The sequence below is a fragment of the Mucor velutinosus genome (genome assembly GCF_035048745.1).
Source record: "Mucor velutinosus strain NIH1002 chromosome Unknown tig00001564, whole genome shotgun sequence".
Taxonomy (NCBI): Eukaryota; Fungi; Mucoromycota; class Mucoromycetes; order Mucorales; family Mucoraceae; genus Mucor; species Mucor velutinosus.
In genome coordinates this window covers 1,737,778-1,749,705 of record NW_027041906.1, presented here as the reverse complement: position 1 = coordinate 1,749,705, position 11,928 = coordinate 1,737,778, and the positions used below count along the sequence as shown (strand labels likewise).

General features: G+C 41.2%; 3 protein-coding genes across 3 annotated transcripts; all 3 read left to right on the top strand.

Annotated features, from left to right (window-relative positions):
• Positions 1-1,326: 1,326 nt before the first annotated feature.
• Positions 1,327-2,769, top strand: PRE10 (putative proteasome subunit alpha type-7; the record flags this gene model as incomplete). The annotated part of the gene is made up of 1 exon (XM_064830058.1): positions 1,327-2,769. The coding sequence occupies one exon, from the start codon at positions 1,327-1,329 to the stop codon at positions 2,767-2,769; it is 1,443 nt and encodes a 480-aa protein (XP_064682560.1).
• A 476-nt stretch (positions 2,770-3,245) lies between these two features.
• Positions 3,246-6,647, top strand: SLN1_3 (Histidine kinase osmosensor; the record flags this gene model as incomplete). The annotated part of the gene is made up of 1 exon (XM_064830057.1): positions 3,246-6,647. One exon carries the CDS (start codon positions 3,246-3,248, stop codon positions 6,645-6,647), a length of 3,402 nt encoding a protein of 1,133 aa, XP_064682559.1.
• Positions 6,648-9,507: 2,860 nt separating this feature from the next.
• On the top strand, positions 9,508-11,782 carry ATC70_010850 (uncharacterized protein; the record flags this gene model as incomplete). Its single annotated transcript, XM_064830056.1, has 8 exons — positions 9,508-9,587; positions 9,658-9,720; positions 9,777-9,892; positions 9,955-10,332; positions 10,397-10,671; positions 10,725-11,014; positions 11,086-11,147; positions 11,235-11,782. 8 exons carry the CDS (start codon positions 9,508-9,510, stop codon positions 11,780-11,782), a joined length of 1,812 nt encoding a protein of 603 aa, XP_064682558.1.
• Between the last annotated feature and the right edge of the window lie 146 nt (positions 11,783-11,928).

Genomic DNA, 11,928 nt, shown 5'->3' with positions numbered 1-11,928 from the left:
ACATAATAATAATAATAAAGGAAAAGAATATAATACTATACGAGTATAGTAGTATGTAGGCAAAAAAGAGACACTCACACGAAGCGAGTCAAAGAAAAGCATAACAAACACAACATCAAAGATGTTTAAAAAAGCTCGTTGCTGTTGCAAGAAAAGTGCATGCATGAGCAACGCGCATGGTAGTAATAGTCGGTTGTAAAGCAACATGACACAAAGACGCACAACTGCAAAAGCAACAGTGGTATTATAAGTTTGCGATACAACATAATGACTAATATTGTTTCATGTAAAGCTACAGAGGAAACACTACCAACAAACGAAAAAAAAAGAAGAAAAAAGGGCAATAAGGCAAACATCATGAATGCATTATCACGAAAAAGGAAGCAATGATATAAGCGTTCAAAGAAATTTTATATCATTGCGACCAGAAGAAAGAAGATACTTACCACTTACCACAGCCACAGATAGACCATACGAGTATAGGCAATTACCGGAGACAGACCAGAGAACAAGCATGCACCAAATATAGTAGACCAGAAAAGACCAGATTAGCAGCAGCAGCTATACCAGCACCATAGAAAAACTAAAGAACGAACGCCATCAGTAGAGAGCAGACAAAGACCAGAGAAGTTATTTACCACTTATCACCACCACAGATAGACCAGATATTACGCTATCACCGGGTAGTATGAAGCAGAGAACGAGCATGCACCAAATATGGTAGACCAGGAAAGACCAGATTAGCGGCAGCAACAACACCAGCACCATAGAAAAACCAAAGAAGGAACGACACCAGAGACCAGACAAAGACCAAAGAAGCAATCACCAGACATGATAAGCCAAAGAAGCAGACAGCAGAGAAGTAATGGCAGCAGCACCAACGTCAAACAGACAAAAAGTATTATCAAAGCCTAATAAACAAATTCAATTAGTGTTAATCCTTCGCTTTTCAGTGCTCGTTATCGAATGGTACCTAATATATTTCACTTTAACGAAGCAGTATGAAGTACTTGTAACAGTGCACGACAGGGTTATCAGAAGATAGAGTGTTATTATCAATCAAACGGTTTTCAAAACAGCCATGGTTTGATATTAAACGCGTTTTGCAAAAAAAAAGGGAAAAAACGGGCGTATGGAAGAATGAGAGGGCGTCTTATCCGACGTCACGACCAGTAAATTTGGTCTCAGTCTTCTGTCGCGGTAGCCTTGATTGCGGTAATTTAATATGAATTTGTGCAGTGGATATTTTCGTGTTCAAATTTGTCTTGATCTGACATCTTTTAAACGTTTTTGCGTACACTTTTTGTGGCAATCTATTCTGTATCAATGACATCGCAACACCCACTTCCTGAGTTGTGGACTCATGTCGTTCGCAACAACAAGAAGGGCAAACTACGACAACAACAGCAAAATGTTTCATTCAACCCTACGTTGATCACCCCTCCTGCCGACTCGATCCAGAACGCGTCTGCAGCTAACACCACTCCTCCCAAACCTATTGCAATGGTTCGACCATTCATGAATGGTATAGAAGAGGACTCGGTATTCATAGACTTGACTACAGTTAAAGATAGAACTCTTCTGGACAAGGCACTTGTCAAGTTCAATGAAGAGGCAGAAAGAGATGATCTGTATGAGGATTTTCTAGGATATCGAAAACAAACTAGACACTACCTTGGTCACCAATTCTTGGAAACTCTTTGGCTACCAAATGCAGCTGGCCGAAAAACTCTCATCGAACAGGGAATTACCTTGGAGGATGGGACCTACCTGAAGGGCTTTCCCTCTTTTACCGAAGATGCCAACATTGTGCGTATCACTATGGAGAAGCTACCTTTTCTTCCTGCTGTCCAGCTGAAGAAAGAAATGGCGGAGCGCTTCTCTTGTTTTGGAGACGTATTGGATCATGGTATTTTCAAGACAGAGACTGGTATCTTTCAAGGTGAAGGATATGTCACCCTCAATCTCACCTTATCCAATGTTCCTGGTAATGAATGTATGGATTCACATGAAGCTGGAGTTGAATGTGGTGGACAGCGACACTTGGAACCTCTCAAGAGAGTTATCATTTGGGACACTCGCTCGAAGGAAGATGACCAGCGACAAATCCTATTACAATGGGATCAAATGCCAGCCTTTTGCCGCCAGTGTCAGAAACCTGATCACTGTCGTGCTGACTGCCCAGACTACCACAAATGGGCAATATGCTACCACTGCAACAAACGTGGACATGTATCGAAGAATTGTGATAGAAACAACGCAGAATCGGTACCTGCAAAGGTTCGTGCTGTTGACAGAACTTCTGCTAAGCCCAAGGAACGAAAGGGAGCCAAGCCTACTCCCCCAAAGAGGGCCGATCCTGAACGTCGAAGCAAACCAGTAGAAGACAAGGATCATATCATGCAGGATGCTCCTCAACCTAATGCTGATGCACCCTCCCCTGAAGCTTCTCAACAACAAACCAAAATAACTGGAGATACCATTATGGAAGAGAACAACACGAATACAAAGTTTTCTGATGCGGATGCATTAAACAGTGTTTCCAAGGATGTGCGCAGATCTCATCCTGAATTTGATCCCTCGAAAGCAGCGAAGAAGTTAACCCGCCAGGAAGGATCTTTAGATATCGGTTATGCCAGATATCAACACGCTGAAACCTCTAACCCCCACAGTGATGCCAGGCGCATGTCTGGTGATGATACGGATACGATTGATAGGAATTTGACACCACCTGCACCTCCAGGTTCACCACCTTCCACCAATCTTTAAATATGAATAATATCCACTATCAACTCAAAATAGCCACCCTCAATTGCCGTGGCTTAATCAAATCAGAAAATCCCAAAAAAAGACAACAATTCATTCGATATCTTCGAACACTAGAATATGATATACTGGTGTTACAAGAAACACATGCTACAAACTCAACATCAATTGACATACTCAATAATCATTTTATCAGCAAATCAAGTCTCTGGACACAACATTGTGGCATCATAGCCCTCAACAAACATTTAACAATTAATCTTATATCGGAAGGCATCGATGAGGGACGCTATATACTAGCTTCTGTTCATCTAACTCGCGATATACAGGAATCTACAACTACAACACCAATTGCAACTATTCTAAACATATATGGTCGGTCATCGCTTCCATCAGCTCGATCAGCCTTTTATACAGAACTCCTTGACATACCCATTGTTAAGGATACTATTACCAACACACTACACAACACTTTTATTATGGGGGACTTTAATTATCAATACAAGGATCGAAGGATGGACGGAACATTGTCTAGCGCCCCTAAGGAATGGACGGATCTGTTAGATGACTACTACATTGACATTTTTGGAGATGACAAACAGATAACATGGCATAGTGGGAGAAACTCGGCCATCTTGGATTATGTGTTTTGCAGCACGAATGCTCATCATCAAATTCCTAGTATCCATCAACAGTATCTCTCTCCAGAATGGACGGATCATGAATTATTAGGCTTCACTTTCAAGTATCAAGACAACAATGGACGAGGACCTGGCAGCTGGAAGGCTAACCCATTTTTGGCTCGCAATCGACAGTTTCGCAAGGCATTAGCCGAATTTCTCTTGGCTAATGAAGAGCAATTTACACTAATCAAATCCTTTTCTACTCCTCAACAACAGTGGGATTGGGTAAAAGCTGAAGTCAAGATTTTCATCAAGTCATTTCAATTAGAAGATCTGAATTGGAGGAAGAAACAACTGCATCAGTTATTGTCCAAGCGAAACAAGATGATGAGACAACACAAGCATAGAGGTTTGGTTTTCCAAGGCCTAGATCATGTCAATACTCAAATCAAACTACTGCAACACACTATAGCGGAAATTGAGATTCTCAAAGCCGGCAAGTTTTGGAGGGAAAATGGTGAGAAGTCTGCTGGTTTCCTGAAGAGGAGAGCTTTGGCCAGAGAGAATCAGCGCTCTATCACTGAATTGAGGGACCCCACTACTGATGAACTCTGTCGCGATCAACAGGGTATCTCCACCATAGCGACTAACTTCTACTCTACTCTATTTACTCCCGACCCAACTGATTCAGTAGCTCTTAGTACCTTGATCCGATCCATTCCTGGTCATTTGAAAATCTCTAGTGAACAGCAGGAATCTCTGATGTTATCAATCGACATGGAAGAACTCTTGGAAGATAGCAAACACACCCGCAGACTCAGTAGCCCTGGCCCAGATGGCCTGCCTTACGAGATTCTGTACTTGGTTTTGAAATATCCTCCGTTGCAGGCCCTTGTCACCGATGTATTCAACACAGCTCTACAGAAGGGTAAGTTTCCTAAATCTTGGAACGAAACCATTATGTGTCTTTTGTACAAGAAAGGCGATCCAACTCACATGAAAAACTATCGACCTTTATCCTTGGCCAACTCGGATTACAAGCTTTTTACTCGATGCATCAACCGGCGTATCATGGACGTCTCTACCCAGCTTATCAGCCGCCACCAGTTAGGATTCATTCCAGGACGATATATTGCTGAAAATGGTATGATTTGTCAACTAATCATGGAAGACGCACAACGAAAATGGACAGTTGCGGAACAACGGGACGACGATCCTACATTTGGCTCTTTGGATGCTGATATTGGCCTTCTCCTTGATCAAGAAAAGGCATATGATCGTGTAAATTTAGACTACCTTCGGCACGTCTTGCTGAAATTTGGCTTCCCCCGTCCTTTGGTGAAATGCATCTACAAGTTAATGGGTGACAACCTGATTCGCATCAACCTCAATGGACACTTATCGTCCGAAGTGGCGAAACTGAGAGGTTTGAAGCAGGGTGATCCACTGTCTCCAATCCTATACAATCTAGCTTTTGAACCCTTCTTGTTGGCCATTATTAACGATCGTCAATTCCAAGGGTACCTTATGGGAACTGAACGAACCAAGCTTCTTTGTTATGCTGATGATGCCTTGGTATTTGTCCACGATTCTGCTGATCTCGCTCGGTTGCAAATACATATGTCCAGGTATTGCGGCGCTTCCAATGCCAAATTCAACTACGATAAGGTGGAGGCTTTTTCGGTATCTGGCAGAGATACATGGGATATTTGGGAGACCTCGTTGGCTCAAATCCACATCAATCATCTACATTCCGTCGAAGACGATGTACCTTTAATCTATTTGGGGTTTCCTTTGGTTCAAAGTCGTCTCCAACGTGTCAACTTCATGGGCTCGCTGGTAACAAAGATCAAAATTGCCACTCAAATACATTCTACTCGATCACTGTCGGTTGTCGGTCGAGCTACTGTCTTGAACTCTCTTTTGCTCTCCAAACTTTGGTACATCCTACGGGTTACTCCGTTGACTCTGGCAGACTTCAAACAGCTGAGATCTCTTGCCATACAATTTTTGAGAAAGAACATATTCCCCGTCATCCCATGGTCTGTCTGGACTCTCCCAAAGGAACTAGGTGGTCTCGGGGTGATCGACATCCAGCTACAAGCTTCGGCGTTGTACTTTCGATGGTTGCAACCTTTGTTGGTGTATGATCAATCCACCATTGATGCCCATCCTGTGTCATCTCTTCTCAGCCATCACATTCGAAATATTAACAACTGCCAATTTCACCAAATCCCTTTGCTTTTTCCCTCGTCTCGTTCTCAAGGGTTACTGAAACAACGAACTGGCACTGTGGATATGATATATCGTGCTGTTGATTATCTCCCTCGTTCTTTTGGCTCTGCCCGCATTAATACAGCTACTGCTATGGCGTTGCCACTGCAGGCTGCAGTGTTTGTCCCTCCCTCCTCCAGCTTCGTGCTTCCTCTTCGTGTCAAAGAAATGATGGTGGCCGACGTTTTTCAGTATGATTCCCGGCTCAATTTCGTCCATTGGAAGGATACTCGCGACCCCTCTCTGCTCACCTGGAAAAGAACTCCCTCCACAGTGTTCAAAGGCCTAGCGACAGGGAAATTACAGTTTCAACCTTACTTCGAGCCAGTCTGTAGCCCAGCTCCTTTAGAGGATTCAGTCGTCTCATTTGCTCCTTTGATTGAGCAGTTTCGCCTCCTTGATGATCAACCTCTTGGTAATGTTCAGGCCTCGGCTAAGGCATTTCGTCAGGCTGTCCTTTCGTCTGTGGTCTCTCCTTTGGCATTGCGCAAAATCTCTGCGTCCAGCTGGAAATTTTTTTGGTCCCTGTCTCTTACCACTGTCCAACGTAATGTGATATACCGTCTCATTCTGGGTCGAATTCCTCACCGTCGATTTTTGCATTTTATTATGCCCAAAGTCTTTATGTCTCCTCTCTGTCCAGTTTGTTTGTCTATGAACGATTCCCCAAGTCACCTCCTCTTTCATTGTCCTTCTAAAGAGAAAGTTTGGCAGGGAGTCATCTTCGAGTTTCTGTGGCCTACCACCTCGATTCTAGATATTAAAGAGGCTCTTCTGCAACTTGATTTCTCCAACGTTTGGTATTGCCAAATTGCTGGAATCAAGCCTTTCCGAATCCTCATCATCACCCTTGGTCAACTGTGGCTTGCCCACATGAGGTTCATCTATGACAATGTTCCTATGGACCATACAGCGATATTGGCCAGTATTCGAACCAGTGTTCGTCAGACCATTGCGGAAGATCAGTGCCATTCCCTCCTGTAATCCAAAGCCAATTATTAGATAGTTTTTTTTTTATATAAGTTTAGTTTAGTATATTATTCTTCATATTTTAGCTTATAGTTATCCAATTCTTTATCTAAATTGCACTCGCCTCTTCACTCTGACCTATTACTCTCAGTGTACGCGAATCAATCAATAAACAAAATTTAAAAAAAAAAAATAAACGTTTTTGCCAAATTTGACTATGAAAACTGTCATTATCACACCCAGCTTTCTAATATGCCTTTAAAGGACTAAAGAAGCCGCATCGAATGGTGTTAATTACATTCAGCTTTCAGATCGAAAATAATGAGCAATTTGCAAAAATATAAAAGCATGTTTTTTGCGAAAATGTCGAAATTTTACATGGGAAAATCTCATAGAAAGAGTTTCTAGTATTGCGTTACGTCTTTACGATCAATTTGATATTATATGTATCTTAGGAAAAGTCTTCATTTTTGGGGTGAAAAACGCGATTGTTTGATTTTCAAGAATTTTCCCTTACTAGTACACATGAAAAAAATGAGAATTTTTATGGATTTGCAATGACCCAAAAAAATTTGAGATAAAGCATCAGCAAGTAAAGCGTGGCCAAGAGGAGCCGTTTGGTGCTATTCCAAGCGCTCAAAAAGCTTTGTGGCAGGAGTTATTCGTGATTGAAAACGACGACTAGATTTGGGCAGAATTTGACTTAAAAATAAGGCGTAGTAGGTTGTATTGCCAAACGAGTAAGTAAATCACATCTCTACTTGATGATCCAAATATACAGCATTGTACGAAGCTCAAGTCTTAAGTGATAAGAGTTTTTATTCAGGTTCTAGAGTGCGAAACTTTCTTTTTGAAATGCGCAATTATAGTAATTTGAAGACTTCAGCGTTGATGATATTATGCAAATTTGAATCTAGCAACTTTCTCGGATCAAACGAGATACTTTTTATGTCAGCATGACACCCTTGATGGTCGTCGTTCACAACAGATATGCTGTATCTAGCCGTAAAACTAGACCTAAAGTCTATGCAAATTATTGGACACATAGTTATTAAGCAGAAATGGCTGATACTGCATACGCTGAATCGGTTCCAGCACAATTTGGGAGACAAACAATAAAACCATGTATCAAAATTGACTAAACAGAGATTTACGATACCTACAAATCCTGTGATAAAAAGAGTCGACATCAGGCAACTGTAGTGAAATCGGCTTTAAATGGAATATTCACGGAACTGCACTGCCGAAAAGGCAAATTGTACAAAATCAATCGCTCGAACGCTGTTTTTCGCTATAGTATAGTAGCGCATATAAGTTTTCTAATGTGCGCCATCACTAGTCAAGATACGTCCTGGATTTATTATTCTATAAATTTGAACACCTTAAAAACGCTTCTGTGCTATAATTATTGAAGGAGAGTGTATTTTTGCCATGGTAAACTCCAGATTTGCGAACTAAAAACACGATTTTTGAACGAAAGCATCTTAGATGACCAAACGAGGCCTCATTCTGTCGAACAAACACAAGGAAATAAATAGAGAAGCCTGGTTGAGTTGGCAGTTAAACCAAATGATAGCGTGCAAGTATTGTTCCTTTTATATTTTTTGGTTACTTTTGACTCACTTGTTTATTTGACAACCAGTGTAGCGATCAAAAATCCGTTTACGTTCTTAGAAACCCCTCAAAGTAGATATATGATAGTTCTGTTGTAATGTCTCTATCATCATCAGTATAGGGCTTGGAATAGCTGTTCTCCTTTTTCATAGAATGCGCAGCACGGCTTTAAACCTTTACTACATCACAACGAAGCAAGTTATCATGAAGCGGATTTAAATACAACGTTTGCCAACATCTTGTCCATCTATCTATTGCTCGCAATTATTTGTAATTAACAGATTTCAACACGTTTTGTATAAAGGACTATGCTAAAAGTTGATTGATTTCGACATTTATTCGTTTGTTAGCAACAACTCATTCAGCAACTTGTTCACTTTAAAATCCTATTACACCATCGTTTTTTCTCGCTAAATGTGGCTGTAGGAATACGCTACTTTCAATGCTCTAGCATCAGTATTTCGAATCTCGATTTTGGATTATCTAAAAGCTGGAATCGAAAATCGTTTTGTGCATTCAGGACCTGATGTCTGGTAAAGAATAGCACCCCACAGAAGTAATATATGCGGTGTATTGGTGTTAAACAACGTATATTTGGCTGGAGAGCTCAGAAGAAGGACATTGCGAATTAACAAGTACTATAGCTTAGTCTGATCACTTGTATTGGCTCCTGTTATAGATTCTTCAATCTGAGAATTTCAATAATTGTAAATGGCTCGTCCAAATGCGAAATAGTCATCCAGTTCTGACTGGCATATGATGCTAGGAGTATAAACCCTATTTTAATTTGATGGCTTCTATGGCAATGATAGTACTGTACAAGGTAATGTAGAGCATTGAAATAAGCTATTTATTGCATGTCATCATATTGGAATGTGATGGCTACTATTAGCTTTTGCTATCAGAATTTTCATAACAACAATATTGCACCCATCAGTAACCATACTACAGAGCGAAATCTTCATTAATCTTTAGTGAGAGTAGACAGCAAGTAGATAGGTTAACGCTTTCATCAAGATCCAATAACCATGTGTAGTATAGCTAATAGAGGATAGACAAATCGCAGCGCTGGTAAATGATCCACAGTATGTGCTTCTCCTTTATAGCATGGTGAAAGTTTGTGCAACTGATGCACGTCTATTTAAAAAAACCATCTCAGCACAGTTTTTCATGTGAAAAAACCTTGTATAAAATGGTTTCAAAATTGACGTGATGTATTCTTCAACCTTTTTCCTCTCTTCTTTCTTTCCAAAACACTAAAATGACCAAGGACGCATACGACGGCATAAAGCTACTGTTCAAGCTTATCACTGATGTGTTCTTTCGAGAAATTAAAGTGAGGTAATGTATATATGTGCGCATGATGTCATGTTGAATGTGTTGAATTGTAACTCGAGTGATTATCTATTAGTGGTGCTCATAATGTCCCTAAAGATGAACCATGTATCTTCATTGTTGCCCCTCATGCAAACCAGTAAGTATTGACCCTATCTCGGCAAGCATGATAGCTTTATTAAGTCGTGTGCGTAGATTCGTTGATCCTGGAATGGTCATCATATCCAACCCTCGTAGATTCTCACCTTTGATGGCAGAGTCTTCGTTCAAGCGCAAGATTATTGGCGCTGTTGCTCGAGCATTGAGAGCAAGTAAGTTTTGGGGAGCTTTAGAGCTGGAGATACGCTTTTTACTGATATCATATTGCTACCAGTCCCCGTTATTCGCCCACAAGATCTCGCCACCAAAGGCAAAGGCCAGCTCCTGGCAAACAAAGAGTCCCCTACTACATTAAATGGCAAAGATACCCAATTCAAGACGCAAGTCGCACCTAAAGATACGATTGTGCTTTCGAAAACGCTCTCGTTCGTGGTGACTGAAGTTGTATCCGATACCGAGTTGAAACTAAAGACCGAGTTGACCCTGGAAGCCATGGAATACATCTCTCACTCTACTGCTTACAAGATCATCCCTCACATTGATCAGAGCGTTTTGTATGAAAAAGTACACGAACGATTGAATCAGAACGAATCTATTGTTATTTTCCCCGAAGGAGGTAGTCATGATAGATCAGAAATGCTTCCATTGAAAGGTACGATTGCATGGTACAATTGTCGAGTGTCTGCGTGAACTGACGGGATATTATGTGTAAATAGCGGGTTTTGCCATCATGGCATTGAGTGCTATGGCCGAGAATAAGGATCTCAAGATCAAAATTGTGCCTGTGGGCCTCAACTACTTTCATCCTCATCGCTTCAGATCCCGTGCTGTTGTCTCGTACGGTGTTCCCATCACCGTTGACCCTGAATTGGTAGCGGCTTATATGAAGGGCGGACCAGCCAAGCATGATGCTATATCAAAAGTATTGGAAGCTGGATACGAAGGACTGAAAAGTGTCACCATCAATGCACCCAACTATGATACGCTGATGGTAGGTACATGTGTAGTGGAAAGGCAAACAATAGCACTGATATCCTGGTGTAGATTATCACTACTGCACGTCGTTTGTATAGACCTGCCGCAGAGCATAAGCTGACCATCGATCAAGTAGTTGAATTGAACCGAAGATTCCTGCTTGGTTACAGACATTTCGAAAAGGATCCTCGGTTGCTTGATCTCTCCCAACGCATCAAAGCATACAACAACACGCTCAAATACTTCGGTCTGAAAGACTACCAAGTGGCGAGAACACAATATACAGCCTATTCAGCGGCACCCATTCTGGTCTCTCGTATCATCAAACTCGTTTTCTTAGCAATTTTTGGTTTTCCATCGTTAGTATTACACACAAACAAACAAAAAAACATGAATTGCGTATGCCAACATTCACTGTTTATACACGCAGGCTTTTGATCAATTCGCCACTGATCATTCTGTCGCTGGTGATCAGTCAAAAGAAACAAGAAGGTAATTGCATCTTCTCATTTTTAATCTGAATGGCTACAAAATGTGCTATGCAGTGACTCATGTGATTTGTATCCATGTAAATAATAGAGGCACTGGCTGGTTCCTCTGTCAAAATTGCCGCGCGCGATGTGCTTGCTACCTGGAAGATTTTAGTTGCATTAGTTGGTATGCCTGCATTGTATAGCTTCTACTCATTTTTGTTATTTCTGTACCTGTATCGTCACGGCTATGCTCATTCTTTCGGATTTTCATTGCTGGTGTGGGCTGCATTGCCGTTCATTCAGTACTTTTGCGTTCTGGTGCTGGAGAACAGCATCGACATTTACAAATCGCTGAAGCCGCTCTTCATGTCGCTCAGCAATCCTGATGGAGCTGCTGAACTACGCAGAATGAGAGAGAACTTGTCAGACACCATCACCGCATTTGTGGATGAAAATGGGTCCACCGCCTTGAGAGACTTTGACAAGAGCAAGTTTGACAAGATGGAGCTCCATGAAAAGATCGAATCTAGACGAATTCTCAACGGCCTGGACATTGCTCCAACTGTGCTTACCAAGTGGTTTGACGACAAGAATTTGTTTAATTTCAATTCAAACAGTAGTAGCAACGGTTCCGATGATTCTGAAAGCGAATAAATAAAATTGTAGTGTAACATGTATTTCTACGTTTTTAGTTTCACTTTATATTGCTCTCCTCCCCCTCCCTTCTTGCTCTCTCTTTAATTCAATATAAACACTCTTCATTGCAGCAAATTATTGTTTCCCCCCCTTTCTTCTTTTTT